General features: G+C 41.8%; 1 protein-coding gene across 1 annotated transcript in view; it reads right to left on the bottom strand.

Annotated features, from left to right (window-relative positions):
- The window catches only part of SYDE2 (synapse defective Rho GTPase homolog 2), a 29962-nt gene that overhangs the window by 2242 nt on the left and 9348 nt on the right, over positions 1-18372 (bottom strand). The window contains exons 3-6 of the mRNA XM_054165286.1: positions 11981-13080; positions 8556-8682; positions 4921-5102; positions 3802-4033 (exon numbers count right to left, since the gene is read on the bottom strand). Coding sequence (XP_054021261.1) covers positions 3802-4033; positions 4921-5102; positions 8556-8682; positions 11981-13080 — 1641 coding nt within the window. The remainder of the gene's footprint in view (positions 1-3801; positions 4034-4920; positions 5103-8555; positions 8683-11980; positions 13081-18372) is intronic.

Genomic DNA, 18372 nt, shown 5'->3' with positions numbered 1-18372 from the left:
ACATGCAATAACAATCACTGCTGCCTCCCCACCCCTCTGACTGTAACAAAAGCCCTTCTGTTTAGACTATGCTCCATTAAGACAAAAGACCATGAGTTAAGGACGATAATGCCAGTATTACATGGTCTAACCCAACAAGGACTATTTGTTTTCAGTTGGAGAAATACGGAAGTTAAGTATTGCACAACATGTTCATTACTGAGCTGTCTCAATCTACAAAGACTAGCTATAAGGAACAAGATTGTGATCCTTCCGTTGGGTCCAACTACTATGTTTACACTGCATGGTCTTCACTTGCTCATCTCTGCCTTCGTATTTTACATCCATTTTAGCACAGGCTTGCACAGTTCTTGCAAGCTAAGGGATAGGCTTCAGCTTTCTCTTAGGAAAAGGAAAACTCTACTACTTAACCTACTCCTGCCCCCTTTACAGTAATGCTCGTTCCCATAAGCAGAGTTACATTTCCCTGCTATTATTTCCCACAGCAGCTATGCCATATGCTATCTATAGAGTTTTCATAATTAACTCCTGCTGTGTAAAAAGCTCTTGGTCTCCCTCCTCCTCCACTCACATTCCCCATCTCTCCTGCACACACTGACTGACCTGACTGAAAGCTTCTTTTTCGTTTTGGTGGTCAGCAGCTTTGGGGCTACCCAGCTGCAGCTGTCAAGGGAGCAGAAGTGTCTTCGATTGCTTCAGGCCCATCATGAAGCTGCACTATATGTCAAACTAACTCCCCTTCCACTAATATTTTCAGGCAGAGAAGGTTTACAAGAGGCTGCAGTGAGCAGAGACAAGAGCCAGTAGCTTCCCAGCAGCGCTGTCCCTGTTTGATCAACATGTACTCTTCACAGCCTTAGAGTCAGCTGTCACAGGAGGTGACTCCAGGGCATGGCCAACATCAGATCAGCAGAGTATGGAAAAACAAAACAAGTAAAAAGCACTACCATTTACATTTGTCCACAAGCAGCATTTCAAGCTGCCCATCCAGTGACAGCCTTTCAGCACCTGCACCTGAGCTGCTGGAAAGCAACCCACCCACCCTGAAGAAAATCAGGGCAAAGTGGCTAGCAATGTCTCGTGCCAGCAGCCTATTACATATCAGAGTGACAGGGGTGGGAATTGGAGAACAAAACTGAGACTGCACTCGTTCGTTATTTTCCTCCAGTACACAAGTTGTCTACATTGACTTTTCTTCCCCAAACTCATCTTTCCCATGGCTAAGAGCAAGAGGCTGAGGAACTTGCTGACCACTACAGCCCAGACGGCAGCAGCACACCTTGATTTGTAGCCACTCTCACCAGCACCATTTGTGGCAGCAGGAAGGAGCCTGGCGACACTCCTCCAGTGGAAACTGTTATAAGAGGAATGAAGCAGCAGCCCCCAACGGCTGAAATTACTCCAGCGCTCAGAATATTCTTTATACTACTCAGTAACTGACATACCACAAGAAACATTCAAGCACTTGACAGGCCTCAGTGGGCCGTGCACAAACCTGCCAATTACACCGTGCCGGTCAAGGGACCTTACAGTCTTTTGCACTTGCTTGACTTGTCCAGATACCTCACAGTTTTAGGCAAGAAAGGATTAAACCCTCCCCCAAAATTCTCCCTCAGTTAAAATAAAAGCCAAAGACCCAAACCCACTCCCACCTAACAAATGCAAAATAACCTCTAGATTAAAGCTTAACAAGCATTACTAAGCAGCGCAGAGGCCGTTGGAGATGACGTGGACAGTAACAACAGAGTAGATTCCTATGCTTTTTTGGCAATCATAAGACCCCCACCCCCCTTTAATTAACACCAAGATCATATACCTTACATGGTTATGAACTACTAAGACAAAGAGTACACCTTCATGAGAGCATTTGAATTCTGGCCTACCTCTTTCCTGTGCTGAGATACAGAAAGGAGGTAGGCCAGAATTCAAATGCTCTTTTTGACTGCTGCCAGAACGGAGATGATATGGAGAATGCAATTTGGTGCTAGGCTTTTCCCTTTAGGTTTTACCCCAACAATTCTATTCTATCCCACACCTTACATTCATTTATACCTCATGGCTAGGAAAAGACAACAAACACAGACACTTTTAATATATTTTAAATTTTAGAGTAGTATACAAAATCTGACAGATGCAGATCTTTGCCAACCCATGCTTACATGCCAGGAGCTCTTCCTGAGACTTCCAGAACCACCTATCTAGGAATGGCAGTTTATGTTTGCAATAAAGGGAGATTACAGGAGGAGGGGAAAAATCCCAATATAACAAAACAAACAAACAAACAAGCAAGCAGTCTTTTCCCAAACACTCTTTAAATGAGTCAGGCAAGATTTTGTATCCTGACTAGAGAGCTGCAGGGCCCACCTGGCTGGCTCAAATGCAGTCACAGCATCTGTCATTCAGTATTACCAAGACAGGCTCTTTGTGACTCTCCATGTTTCTTAGGTGACCCCAAATCTCCCACAAAAAGCAGACCACCTCCTCTTCAAGTAAAAATAAATCTAGAAACAAACCCAAATTGGACATATTGTTCATTTAGTTTAACTGTAATGCCATTTCATGTTTCAGTTGGTGCAGAAGTTGAATCTTGTCTTTGTCTTGAGAATGAAAAGGTTTAAACTGCTCAGATTTGAGAAGTAGATATTAAATTGATCAGGTTAACCAAAATAGCAGTTCTTCACACAGCTAGCCAGACCACGATGAACAAAAGAAGATACTCCAGCACAGAGGACTCAATGAACTACCTAAGGCATGGTTAGGTAGCTTTTGACAATTGTTTGGCCAAAGACTATCTAAAAATAAACTCATCAGATCCAATGTCAAGTTGTTTCACAGTTATTATTCTGTTTAATTGAAAAGCTGTAATACCTTTGTCCACTCTGACTTTGGGCAGTGCTTGCATGAGAGAAGGCTGCAGTTCAGCAGCAGCTAAGCACAGGAATTCACCACAGCCTGAAACTCAGGGCTCTGGGTGTCATGCTGACTACTTCCACTGGCTTGTGCCTGAGTACCAGGAGAAAGGTGAAGACTGGGCAATCATTTCCCATTTGAAAGGCAGATCACAGCAGAAATTGTTACCTTCACACTTAGTTTGGTAATTTATTAGGAATAATAATTTAGTAAATTTATTAGGAATATCAGAATTCCATTTCCTTTCTCACCCCAAATCCAGTGAATATGCCGACATTTTGGTCTGGATTTTGTTGTTTGTTTGGGTTGGGCATTTTGTTTCAAACCCATTTTTCCTTATACAAAACTCTGCAAGAACAACTAGAAGTTGCACAGCTCTTGTTGTAAGACTATTCCCAACTCTGCCAAACTATTTTCAAGGGCAGAAAATAGGGTATCTCTGGGACCAGAAAACTAATGAATTCCATACACAGATTAACCTGAATGGTCAAAACAGGAGAGTAGAAGAAAAACAAGAGAAAAATAAAATACCCCAATAGCCCCCAGTTCAGATGTGGAAACTATACTGTCACTGAGTTTGTATTTTCGAGTGCCTTTACTCACAGAAAGTATTCTTTACTATTTCTTACATTATACTCAAACTCAGCCACTTGGTAACAAAGCAATTAAAACAAGAAATGTCCCATTAGACAAAGTGACCAAATACAAAGAGTAAGTTATAAAATTGTCATGATTTCTTTAGATTAGTAGGTGATGCCACAGTGCCTCACGTTTCAGGAATTCCCAATGCTGCTCAGTCATCCTGTGAAGTGACATGAATTGTCACACAGTAAACACAGACAGCAATGGTTTGACTTTTTTTTTCCCTTGTTCAGATCAATGAAACATTACCTGGCCACAGTTGGAGTAAATAGTGAAGCACTTCTATGTGTTTTTTGAAGTCCAGAGCACTAGCAAGCTCTTCTGAGTCTGTGAAGACTCTGTTGTTGTGGTTGGTAGTCTCCTGCCTCTGGCTCAGTAATACTGGCCCAAAGCACACGGCTAAATTCTGGCATGTCATCTTATTTACTTCATGGTAAGAAGCCACCAGTTTCAGGTGATCCAATAGCATCTTCAAGGTAGCCTAGAACAACAGAATACTGCTCAGGAAACAAAACAGTAGATGAAGGTGCAGTTGACATCTTAACATCAGTGCTCCAGAGGAATAACACCAAGGCTGATAGCTATATTTTGTCAATAGAATGTCTAAATGTTGAACTAGAAAAGTTCTATTAGACTATGACAGCACCAACGAGTTAAGGCAGACTTCCTGGTAAAATTCAGCTTGTTTCCTTCCTGATCTGAAATTTTACAGGGATGAGTTTTCTCACAGTGGAAAAGAGACATCAGAGAGTGGAAAGAAGCTGCAGAAGCAGCACGGATAATACAGGTACATTATAAAATGTAAAAAACCCCAACAAACCCTCAAGATGACCTCAGCATTAGAACAAGCTTTCAGGTAACTTCCAGGCACTGTGCAGGCCACTTTATCCTTCTCTCCCTGCCCAGAAATGGGCTAACTGGTTTTCTACAGAGGTGAGTTTGGCAGGTAACATCACACAGCAATACTGCACTGCACAGTACAGCAAAGGCTTCATTGCACATACTGAGGAAGAAGGAAAGCATTTGCCCATGTAATTGTGGTACACACATCTGAGAGCTCCACAAAAACAAAGGAGGACACCACACAGGAAAAAACTTCCACCTACCAATGTAAAGTAGTGATCGCAGTTTTTCATTCAGTTTTACAGAGGTAATGTAAAATGCAAGCTACAACAAACCCAGCAGTTCAGACTCTCCAATCAATCACGCTATGGAAGCATTTTCAAAGTCGTGGAGCACCAAAAATCCAAGCGGAATGTTAAGTCAGGAAACAGTTGTACACATTTCGACACATTTTATATCCAGTGTGAACATGCTGCTTTGCTTTTGGAAGCATGCAATTAACTTGAACCTGATAAAACTGCTCACCTTCTCAACATCTGGCAAGCAATCCAGAAGGGCTGCAGCATGCTCAGAGTCACTTGGGTCATTTTCACAACCGTTAGCTGTCATTTTCAAGGGGTTTTTCACCATGGCTACCAACACTGCTTCATAGAGCTGCTTGGTTATCAGGGGAGAGGGTAGCTCTCGTAGATAATCCTTTAGGACACCTTTCACAAGAGACACAAGAACAGTTGCTTTTAACATGCTGCAGATTCACTTTCCAGTGATTTTGAGGAGCAGTATGGATCATCAATTTCACCTGTCCTGTAAGAAAATCTTCCATGTCAGTGGCAAGCCTTGCACTTGGGAGAGATGAGAGGACAACAGCAAAAGGGCACAGTAAACCATGGGCACATGAGGACTCCCCACAACATCAGCTAAGAGGCAGGAGGTATTTATGTGATGTCCCAAGGCTGGGGGCACCAGCACCAGCACTTCTCCAAGCTCATGAAAGGCAGCTCATCACAAAGGACTGACATCAGGCTAGAAAGGTGCACCATCTCCAGAGAAGAGGTGTGCATGCACGGGCTGCTGTGTGCGCAAGAGCAGGTGCACCAGGTACAAGGTGAGCAGAGCCCTGACTAGGGTGATGGAGAGGCAAGGAAAGGGCTCTTAGAAATCTCATTTTAGCTAGGACTTTAAATACTTCAAGAAGAAATAGTGAACTGAAAAAAAACCCTACATTTTTGAAAGCAGTTACTGCAATCAACAAAGCAGCCTGTCTTATAAACAGACAAAGTTGGAAAGGGGGAAGATATGTACTCAGCCTTGTAAAACCCCAAGTCACTGCAAACAACACCACACTGTGCTATTTAACAAATCAACAGCTCACCAAAACTCAGCCTTTATAACCTAGCTGTTAACTGGACTGTACAGTAGCAGGCTTCATTATGAGGAAAAAAACCCAAACGTATGGAATGAAAGTCAACATCTTCCCCTCTGCAGCCACGCTGACGTGCAGGATGCAGTTAAGAACTGGCTTCCATCTGCACACATTGTTATTTTAAAAAGGATACTGCACCTAATGAAGCTATTGAGGCCATGGCAAACGAGCAGCACTAACTAACCAGCATCACCCCCTGGAGCTGATAGGCCTAAGGCATGGGGCAGCCAGGCAAAACTCCTGCCTCTGCACATCACCGCACAGCACCTATCAGCTCACCCTGCGCTTAAAATGGGAATGTGCCATCAGCAACATAAAATATGTAAACAACCATCAACTCTCCAGATATTTTCCTGAAAACATATCCCCTCTGGCGGTTTGGTGCCTGCTTTTTGTTATTTTTTTGGGGGGTTAAAGAAAAAAAAAGAAAACAAGAAAGAAGAAGAAGAAAAGAAGAATATGCCACTCTCATTACTGCCCCACTTACGTGGCTAGTTTTTGTTTAGTAACTTACTCCCATTCCTCCTTTTCCACCAAATTTTATTTCTTCCCCAGATTTTAGAGGCTTGTGTTCCATTACGAGACAAAAGTGGTAGAGGCTGGTGCAGCAGAACACGGTTTGTGACATTCTCCTTTTTCCATGAGAAAAACTCTAGCAGGAGATGCTGCCTTTTATTGGGATCTTTGTTTCAGTTGTGCTTTTTTTGGAGGTAGAGGTTGAAATTGGTATCAGCTTACAGTAGGAAGTAGTATCTCATAATCAAATCAGCTTACACTGTTGAAACACTCACAACCATCTATTAATAATCATTTAGTAGGAATTTCTGTAATAGCATCCACAGTCACAGGACTACCACCTGTCAAACAACTTTCTCCTGTTTAGCCCTGAATAACAAGATAGTTTGGGAGCCATGAATGCTCCTTGACCTTTCTAAATCCTTTAGCTATTCACTCAGCCAAATTAGCCTAGTAAGAGGCTGCTGTTATTTTTTTTTCCACGAATCTACGCTTCCTGCTGCTGCCAGCCACCAGCACATTCCCCTTGACACAGTCACACACAACAAATTCAGATAGCGAGCAGAAGTTGCCATCCACTTCATTAATTCCTGATTTTTCTGACCCACTGGGCTGTTAACAGTATTGCATGCTTTATGTAGAGACATAAATTCACATGGATGCAAAGAGGCAAGATGCAACAAGATGACTACTGGTCAGCTCTGAAAACTTGCTGCACGCTTCAGTTTGAGCCATGAACATCCTTAATTATGTGTAAGCCTGGGCCAATCCTAAGAGCATTTCTCAGTCAAGATTTAATGATTGAATGTTCACTCTTGGGTCTTTGGAGAGTTGTCAGGAAAAAAAGGTCTTTTTCATCTTTTTTGAATAGCAATGCTCCTTCTCCATTTCAAGAAGGACACTAGGGAGCACTTCAAATCATCCAAGCTTTATGGTGAGGATTCATAATTTACTAACCACATGTTTTGGCTGATAAAAGCACAAATCATGCCCATCAGACTTAGAACTGCAAATATGGGAAATATTCTCCCTCAACCCTCTTCATAGAGGGTATATCCAATTGGAGTGAACTATAAACACAAGTTTTCACTCCTGAGAAAGCAGTATTGTGAGCAACACTGAACTCAATGAAACCAGCCAAGGTAAGGACGATTAAGTGACTAACTGCACATTCTGAACTAAAAAGTTTATTTAGCCCCTTAAGTGTCACTTTGTAAACTGTAATGAACAAGATTAATTCCTAATACACTGAAAGGAACTACCAAACAGGGTAGAACTGTCCCATACAGCTGGATTTTGGATGTTACAGAAAGGGCGTTGGCACAAAAAATTTATACACTGACTACTTCTATTACATTTTCCACCCCTGGATAGGTAGGAAATGAAAGCTTTTAACTAATTTCCTAGGGCAATTGCTTTACTCAGTGATGCCTGAAATTAGATCAACTTTGACTTACATAACAAGTACCAACAGTTATAAAACTGTTTCTCTTTTAAGCAAACAACAACAACAAAAAATCCTCAACAACTTACTTCAGCTGTGCAATGCAATGCCTGTCAAGACATTCATGTAATGAGCTGATACAGATGCAGACAGGCTTCCTAAAACCTTCTGTTGCTGTACTCCCAGTTCTCCTCACCTCTTCCAGGAGCTTGCTGCGTGACAGCAAGTAGAGGACTACTCCAGACAGCAGGAGAATGATACTTAATTACATTTTAAAATAAGCAGCAATAACTAGCCTGCACAAGATGACAGAAAATCTGTTTCCAAAAATCCTGCAATCTCCAACATAAAGGGAGGACAACAGGTTGATCTGGCACAGCCCTTGGATCATGTGTTGTAGAGCAACCAGCATGGCAGATGTGCCTGACTATAACCAAATTTTTCTGCTGCAATACAAACCAACAACAGTGTTTTAACCAGCTCTGGGGACATCAGATCATTTTAGACTCTTCCACTTCTCCCTGTATTAGAGCAGTTATGAAAGCAGCTCCTTCCATACCCTCCTCCCTCCAAATCGCCATTGCTTCATATCTACACAATCTCAAGGTTTCTGCATTCCTTCTCACCTAACCTTTAGACATACAAACCAGCAGTTAACAGTTTGCCAAATGACAACTGAAAACTAGTACAGAGCACAATTTCACCTTTTAAAAGGCACATTAGGGGCACAGTACAATTCCACATTAAAAAACACCAAAAAGCAAGCAAATGTATTACCTGTTATGACATTAATATCTGGGTACCGGCTTTCACAGAGCGTAACAGCCTTGCTGTCTTTCTCAAATGCCTCTCGAAGCTCTTTCTTAACTGCTGCTGAGCCGCAAAGCCGATACAGTCCCACCACCTAGAAGCAAAAACAGCAGCCTCACATCAGTCATTTTCCTGCAGGCAGGACTAATAGTCGAGTAATCATAGAACAGTCTGGGTTGGAAGGGACCTCTGAAGGTCATCTAGTGCAAGCCCCTCTGCAGTGAGCAGGGGCATCCTCAGCTAGGTCTTATCTGGGAAATGCAACAAAAAACAACTGCTAGGAAATGTATATTAAGGAAACTGAAACAGCACAAACCATGACCATCAAATGGTCATGTGCAGCATCAAACATTTCACAAGAGACAGAGTTGGGGCTGTGAAGTAGCAAATGAATGACACCAGTATCTTCCATAACAGTGAACGTGCTGAGCAGTGTTTTATTGACAGAACATGAGCTTTAAGTTGGAATCATTCAGTGCTTTGCTTTCATTCAAACTTGGGAAACAAAGAAATACAGATTAAACATCTCTTCTTATTCTACTCACTCAGGTCACCTTTCCCCCCCTACCTAGTATAACTGTTTAATCATACAAGATAGAACTGGAACTTGATGCATAGATGTGGTGCTAAGGGACATGGTTTAGCACCAGACTTGGTAGGTAGATAATGGTTGTATTCAATAACCTTAGAGGTCTTTTCCACCCAAAATGATTCTATGATTCAGCAGAAAGAAAGGAAGGAAAGGATTTTGATCTTTATGTAGACAAAACTGCAGTATACCAAAATAAAGTCAATCATAAGCAGGGGGAAAAAAAAAGAAATCATACAACCTACTAAAAATAATAAATGCTATAAACCAGTTTAGAAAAACTGAAACAAAAAAATTCCTACAAGTTATAAATAAAATTAAAATTTTATACCAGTAACCAGAGTTTCAAGAAAATGATGGATTAGACCTACAAATATGCTGTCTTAAAGACAACAAGATGCTGACTTCCACATGTTTCAAATTATCTGAGAAGTTTTATACAAAAGAGGGATTACTCCAGATGATAGGAATGTAACTCATAATCTTGGATCAAATTTACTTGTTGAATCGTGTGCTCTCATGCACTCAGATTTTGCATTTCATCATTATTGACTTTCCATTTTCATCAACACCATTTATACAAAGCACTCCTGTGACCTTAAGGAACTAAGTCTGAAACGTACTGATGATATTATTATTATTATTATTCTACAAGGCTGGTGAGCGGCCTTGAGCACAAGCCCTGTGAGGAGAGGCTGAGGGAACTGGGGTTGTTTAGCCTGGAGAAGAGGAGGCTCAGGGGGGACCTCATTGCCCTCTACAACTACCTGAAAGGTGGTTGTAGCCAGGAAGGGGTTGGTCTCTTCTCCCAGGCAACCAGCACCAGAACAAGGGGACACAGTCTCAAGCTGCGCCAGGGGAAGTTTAGGCTCAAGGTGAGGAGAAAGTTCTTCACCGAGAGAGTCATTAGTCATTGGAATGGGCTGCCTGGGGAGGTGGTGGAGTCACCATCCCTCGAGGTCTTCAAGAGGAGATTGGATGTGGCACTTGGTGCCATGGTCTAGTCATGAGGTTTGTGATGACAGGTTGGACTCGATGATCCTCGAGGTCTCTTCCAACTTTGGCGATACTGTGAACTTTGTAGGCAGCTGCACTGAGCAGGGAATTTTGAGTCCAAAACTATCATGGACTCAAGAGACAACAAAAATCAAATTTTAATATCCTGACTTTGTACTGACTTCAATCACATCAATCTAGGTTTCCAAACAAGAGTATTTGTCTGTTCATATATGAATTCCTGTTTAAATAAATTGAAAGTTACCCAATGGAATTTGCACTCTCTTCTTCTCAAAGCTGACTACAATCTAGTATTTGCCTAAGACTTAAACTTCTAAACTTAGTTTTCTAATGCTGCATCTGAAATACTCATGGAGATCTTACACCGTGACAGCAGTCCATAAGGCAGTAAAAAATGTCAGACAAACATATGGTTAAAACAAGAACAGTGTATTTTGCACTTTTGGTTCTCCCTGTGCAAATACACAAATTAGATTTCATGCTCAAAAGCACCAGGTACATTCAGACAATTCAGACTCCGATCACTTCATTACCAGTGTTGCCTTGATTACCCAATATCATTTGCATGACTAGGTGCTAATAAGCCCAAAATAAAATGCTGAAACCATGGGGATATATACATTGGAAAAATAAAACTCTTCCACTTATTTGCCTAACGTTAGTAGAAGCATTCACAGTAAGAATCATACAGTTATTATCAGTAGTATCTTCCAGCAAAGCAATTACACAGAAGTACCATCTCTCTATATATTTTATGACCTAGGTTATAAATCACAGAGTTAATCTCCAGCACCTGGAACTACATCCAGCCTGTCAGCAATTTCAAATAGTAACAGTGGTAGGTGTGACTACTTCTAAGCAACAACAGGTGTAAAGGAAACCAAGGGCTCACACATGCTGTGGAAGACCGTGCAAGAGTCTCTCAAACAGTTTCAAATTAATTGCCAACAGGAACATGTGACCTTAGGACTGTGCATAGTCCTTCCCAACAGACTTCTCATCTAGCATCCATAACTGGTGATTTGTTTCCATGCCTTGTTTCTCATACATATTTTTGTCCATTAGGTTACATTAACCAGTAAACTGTATTAGGATGAAGAGAAGACACTATGCACTGATGCTTTACAGCATTCATCTCCTGTCCTAATTCTAAAAACAACTCAAAGAAAGGCAAGGAGCAGTAGCATGAGGACTAATTCAGCCCCTCAAGTGTCTCCTCCTGTGCACAAAGTGACACACAGACAAGTCTTGGGCATGCTGCCCTAAGACTGCACACAGGAAAGTAAAGTTTTGTCAGAAAACCTGTCCTTGCCACTTCGTGTCACTGCACAAAGCATCTCAGTCTTGGGTAAGAGAGAACATTTTTACATGTAGATACATGTCCATATGGAGTGATCAGTGTCTCAGGATTCAGGCATTTTCAAGTTCTCATCTCATCTCTGCTTTTTGAGGGAGACTCTGCATTGCTGGGGGCTGCAGGTTCATCTCACTAATCCCAATCCTATTGTGAGAATCTCCTGTGAGCAAATGTACATCTCATTTACAAAGGACAAGTCAGAAGCACTAATGTCACACAGTCCTGCTATTCTTCTCATATTGCAATGCCTAGTGTGCACCAAACAGGACTAGTAGAGGGGAAAAAAACAAAACAAAACAAACAAACAAACAAAAAGATGTAAAGACATGTAAAAGTGTTTTTAATTTCCCCTTCCCCTGCTCACACTCTGCAACAACAACTATCCCAACACAGAAATATTAATGATACTGATTAAAACATGCACAGTACCTGACAGCCTCTCTTCTCAATCTCCAGAATGCATTTCTGCATCAAAAGTGGCACCATCAAGCCCACATTTTCCTTCTCTACAACTTTTCGAGCATCCACCCCAAACATCACGGGCTCTTGACCTGCATCAAGGTCATCAAGCGAGTTTTCCCATTGCTCCATGAGTGACAGCTTGACATAAATAAGCCCCCTTGGTTCCAGCTTGACAGCCAGCTGATGTGTCTTTGTCACTCGGAAGAGAGTGGGAAGAGCCACAGTTCCATGACAACACACCCGATTTTTCCTTGGGGTGGGTTCCCAGCTGAACACCACCAGCTTTAAGTGCTGAGCATTTTCAATTTCTATGTTAAACGTGTGGTCCATATCTAGAAAGGTTGTCCTGCATGTAAGCAGGGCTGTTCTTGCTTTGTTTACTGAGTCAATCTGTATTGCACAAAAGACATCTTTTGAATCTATTCTTGGTGGTTTCAAGTCTTCAGCACCATAAAAGTGGATGCACATGAGTCCAGAGATGTACTGAGAGCACTTTGGTTGATCAGAAAAGTTGTAGTGTCTGAAAGCATCGATATCTATTTCAGTTTTACCACTGTTACTCGGAAGGCTCTCCTTTCCTTTCCCACATTTGGTTTCATGTCCATGTTTACCTGATTTTGATATAAGTTCAGGAGAGTCACCATCGCTGAGGTAACCACCTTTGCTGAAGGATTTGGAGCTCCTTGAGCTTTTCTTTTTGTAGGTGTGTTGTGATGACACACTGCTGTCGAGATGGTAACGGCTTATTACGTTCCTGCTGGCAGCTGTGCTTGAGTTTCCAGAAGACGGCAAAGACACTGTATGGCTTGTATCTCGACAGCTACCTTTCTGCTGGGAAGGAGGATTATCTGAACTAGTATGGCTTGATGTTCCCTTGACACTCAGCTTCCTGCTCAGCTCTGGCAGTTTTTTCATTTTCATGGAAAGCTTCCTCACAGTCCTGGGAGACTTAATTCTATCAGGGAAAGGCCAGTTGATTGATCCACTTTTTTTCAGAGGACTGGGACTTGGAGGAGAAACCTCTGTTGAGGGTATATCAGCCTTGTGTGCAAGTACAACTCCAGACCCTTTAGAAAAAAAGAGAATTAATAAAGTTTTTCAAACAGCTTAGTAACTTTCACAGCAATGAAAAAAAAAATCTTTAACTAGGAGAAAACACATTGATTTGTTGTAACTTGACAAACAATTCAGACAACGACCACTCATTCATCACTCAGTTCTCCAGCAACCATGAAGCTGTGCTCTGTTGACTTCTCCAGCCTAATTTGTCAGTTCAGAGTCAAAAGCCAGATTTGTTCCACATTATGGAGACAAAAGGACAAGAACCTACAAATAAACAAGTGAGCCATCTCACCTGCTGCACTCGGTTTGATCCACTTGAGCTGTATTGCCCACACAAGCACACTTGGCTGTGCTCTTGGGGCATAGGTGCAACAAAACCAATCTTAAATGGGAAAGCACTCTACTATGATAAATAATAAATGTCTATGAAGCAGTTAACTACGTAGCCAACACATCAGTGCTGCCCACTCCTCTTAGGTCTAGGGGAAAGACACTTGTCTCTAGTAAAGAATATGGCTACTCTCTTGTGCATGTCCTTCTATTATCCCAAAGAGCCCTAAATGCCCCCTACATAGACACAGGCAGTGTCTCACACCTTTTCTTCCATCTCTCTCAGCTCCTCCTTTTCATGGCAGGACAGAGGAAGATGAATACAAGGAAGATTTATTCCTCCCAAAAGCTGCATCCTGCACTGTCTTATTCCTGCCAGCAACTTTCCATCTTTCCTGGCACAATGATCCTATGACAAGGCTTAAAGTGATACGGTTCCCAAGCAATCTCCTCATGGAAAACCACCCATCTTTCAAGGTACCCAAAAGACCCCACAAACAAACAAAAAAGGATGATCCCAGCAGACATTGATGCTAAAGAGGGAAAATGAAAGAGACACCTTCAATTTTGCAGTAAATACAATTAGTTAAAGAACACTATTGGACATAAGCCAGTACTGCACACAGTCAGGAATCTGTGCTTCACCTCATGGTCCAATACTCAAGCCATTCCAAATCAAATTATAGCTTAGGCTTTTTTCACTTTCACCAGTATGAGGCAGTAATGACTGTAGAACAGGCAATGAATTTACACGAGTTAATGAAGCACGCAAGAAGGGAACTGAAGCCACAATGACAGCAGTAAAATTACATGAGTATTTTCACTTAAAGCCACTTTTCTATCCCTTGAGAAATCAAGAAATCTTGCTAGCAATAACCACCCCATTCACTCATCACTTCTCAAATTTTAGCAAAGGCACTTGTGTAGCCTTGCCCGTGCAGGCTGGGGTACTTTGGAGCCCCTAAGCATGCTAACCCTGTGTGGTGCAATTAGCCCAAGCAGCTCACAGAGACTCAAACACTTTCTATATTCCCTGGCTGGCAAGGTGGATGCAAGACAGACAAAAGTGTTGTTTTTCATAAGATTTTAAACAAATCACACTTTAAGAGAGGTTTCTCTTACAGGTTTCTCAAAGTCTTAGTACTTCAATTCTAAACTACTCACTTCAAGTCCAAAACACCACACAGCTAGTGATTTTTTTACACATCCCCCACTCACCAAAATTGATTTTTGCCATTTAACTGTAACTTACCTTTTAAACTTCACTCAGCCTAAACAGTTAAATCAGGCTATCTGGTCTGACCAAAGTGATTTGTTGTGATTCTGACTTTTCTCCCCAGAAACACCCTAAAAAGACTAGCTCTATTTCCAACAGAAGTTTGGCTTTAGTAACTTTTGCAGGTAGTTGCTTAAAAGAATATTTTTATGAAAGAAAGTTTCAGTTATGAAGAATAACACACAGAATCTGTTTTCCGGAGGAACAGAGGAAAATTCATTTAGCCCTGGATCTGATGGAAGTAGTTCCCCCTTGCAGGGGAAGGGCTATTTCTAGCACGCCTGCTGTGCTTTTCTGGCAAGCAGCTAGTTAGAAATGTGGTGTTCGATAAAAGGGGACAAAGCCTTCCCTTGTACTGCAAATCACCGCACGGTCCCACTGGTGGGCTGGCCTGGAGCGCTCCACAGCAATCAGTGCCATACTGCCGCCCGCTAACATTAATCTTCCCCTTCCGTCGAAAGCCTCTGGCACAGGCTTGGAAAAGCAAGCCAGCAAATTAAACTCCCCTCAGCTCATTAAAACTGAAGAGTCAATCTAACACCCTGACTTTTATGTGTCCAACTTCTGCTGTGTTCAGCACCAAACAGTTAAAAGGAAATATGCGGCTGGAAGAAACTTAACAGTCGAGTATTATGCAGGATGGTATTCCCATCAGCACTGAGCCACATGTTGTTCCACTAAAGCCAGCAATGTGCTGAGGTATGCACGCAATTTTAAAGAGTGTACATGACACAGCTCTGCACAAGCTGCAAAAGGAGCTGTACCACAGGCCAGTAACACTTCACTTCCCAGCCTAGAAATCTGGTGCCGCTTTCTCACAATGGTGCTAGAGGAACTGAGCTGTACCTTGTCCCTTTTACCAGGTTACGAGGCCATGCTGCAAACAAGCTCTTCACTGTCCCCGTCCCCACTCATTCTGGCACTACACATCCCACCTCAATAGTTAAACTTTTAAAACAGCCATATGGAAGGATGGTAGGAGGAGATAAAACATAAGAGATGTGTTATGTAAATGACTACCAGGGCTACAAGAGGATCATCAGTTTTATGTATACAGCTGACTATATACATATGTGTGTGTATAGTTTAGTAATTTTTAACAGTGAGAACACTCAATCACTCAAACATCCCCAAGGGCACAGTACAGTCCCCATCACTGGAGGTTTTCCAGATGTGACTGGAAAGGGTGCTAGCTAATCTTATCTAGGCTCCTTTTCCCATCAAATGGAGGACAGGATGACCTTCTGAGTTCCTTTTCAGCTGTGACTGTTCTGTGATATGCGGTCTTTACTACATTTACCTTGTGCTTTCCAGAAGCTTTAGCAGTACGAGTAATGCAGAAAAAAATTCCAGCTTTAGAATGACAACACAACCCAAGTCTAAGTGACTTCACATCACAAATGACTGCTTCCATCAGCTTGACTAGTAAAGGGTTAGCATGCTTAAGGGCTCCATAGTACCCTAGCCTGCATGGGCAAGGCTACATGAGCACCTTTGCTGAAATCTGGGAAGTGATGAGTGAATGGGATGGTTATTGCTAGCAAGAACCACTGTTGGTTTCTTAAGGAATAGAAAAGTGGCTCTAAGTGAAAATACTCATGTAATTTTACTGCTAGTAAAGTCACCTTTTGCTTTGCTCAGTGAGATGGCTGCATGAAAGGACAAAGCCTTTTCTTGACCAAAGAGACATAACTGGAGAGATATGAACAGCTCATAGTGCTTTGTGACCCATACCCCCTTTCCTCCCACCCTATCCCTCCAGGTGTCCGTGAGGCAATTGCCACCATCCTCTTGGCTGAGCAGGCTGGTGATTACAAACCATACCCCAAGGGAAGAAAGGGTTCAAACTACCTTAAGCACTTCCAACTCAGGCTCTGTCAGTACAAGCAGTAATCCAGCATGGTAAAAATGCTGGTCTGACCCTGCTTAACACTTTACATCTTCTTGGGCACACATGGCACCGCCATACCCCCTACCAGCAACACATGGTATTTTACAGGCACATTTGATTATTATACATATAACATTGCTCATGGCTTAAGGTAGGCTGAGTTCCTGTAAAGTTTCTCAGAAAACCTGTAATTTTTTGGGAGGACAGCATTTTTAGGTGAATGAATAAGTCACAAAACGATCAGTTTCTTACTGCAGCAAACTATGGAAGTATCACATGGCCATTAGTATGGGGTAACAGAAATAATGAGTTGCCACCAAACTCAACCTGATAGGTAATTTTCCCTACCATTCTCCAGGCATACTTGATAAGTAAACTACATCTAACAATGAAGGCATCTTTCTAGAATAATGGCACGAGTGCTGAAGATCTATGCAATTTTGTTTAGAAAAGAGAAAAACAAAATACAGCTTACACTAAGTGGTTATAACTTTCAAAACCAAAGTTTCCCTTCTGCCTGTATTTTCATGCTTTATTATTAGTTCTAAAAATCAGCCCAAGGGTATATTGGGAAAATACATTAAAAACTAAAAAGCAGCAAGTAAACCCAGAAAAGACTAAATATCTCAAAAGTGTTCTTGTGGCAAACAACAGGTCAGTAGAAAAGTGCCACTGTTTTTGTGCTGGAATCCACAAGAAATACTGATCGGGACCCTCAGATGGCATAAATGGCACAGCTCTACTGATGTCAAAGGTGTCAACTTTCTTGAATAGAATAGAATTAACCAGGTTGGAAGAGACCTTGCAAATTATGTTTCAGTAGTTCCAGACTTGTTCTGATATAAAACTTCAGAGTAGAACTTTAAATTGCATTGAAAGAAGAATTCATGCTATACCAAATTACAGTATCACAGTATAACTAAGGTTGGAAGAGACCCCAAGGATCATCAAGTCCAACCTGTCTCGACAGACCTCATGACTAGACCATGGCACCAAGTGCCACGTCCAATCTCCTCTTGAATACCTCCAGGGATGGTGACTCCACCACCTCCCTGGGCAGCACATTCCAATGACGAACAACTCGCTCAAGCAGCTTTGATTAAGATAGAAGGAAAGCAGGACCTCTATACACATCAGCAACTAAGAAAGAAAAACCAACTAAAAATGAATAAAGAACATTTTGAATTTGGGATAGAATGAAATTATTTCTAAGTAACATCTCAATTATGGAAATAAATTTTAGAATCTTTTTTTCTTCTTTCCACTTTAGAGTCAAGGAATGGTGAAAACCACCAAACTCTTTAAGAACTCTGTAAGATAGTTTTCTTTCTTCAAATAATAAGTGCACTGACATGAATTAGGCTGTGATAAACCCATCAACCCAGGGAACACTTTAACAGGAGCAAAAGATATAAACTAAATTGCTTTAGATTAAAATGGGAAGGAATCACAGTATAACCCTCACAAGGCTTGTGCAAGCCAAGAGAAGAAGGGGCTGACTACCGCCTGCTCTCCATCATGTCAGCGATCCTCAGAGCATCCATGACAGCAGTATCTCATTAGAGAGAGGAACAAGGACATATAACAGCACTTTAGATATCTGACCAGACTTAGAGTCCAGTATCTACAAACATGACTTAGTTGCAGATATTTTAAACATCAGTGATTCTGTGATGCAAGTAAATCACTCAGCTCTGTTCACATGCTGGCACTACCCCAAAAGCAAGTGGCGGTACCATGGCTGACGCCAAGCACTGCCTTGTTTGGGCTGCATTCCTCTTGCTGTGCTTTTCATGTCAT

Source organism: Dryobates pubescens, chromosome 11 (genome assembly GCF_014839835.1).
Source record: "Dryobates pubescens isolate bDryPub1 chromosome 11, bDryPub1.pri, whole genome shotgun sequence".
Classification (NCBI taxonomy): domain Eukaryota; kingdom Metazoa; phylum Chordata; class Aves; order Piciformes; family Picidae; genus Dryobates; species Dryobates pubescens.
This window is presented reverse-complemented; position numbering and strand designations above follow the sequence as displayed.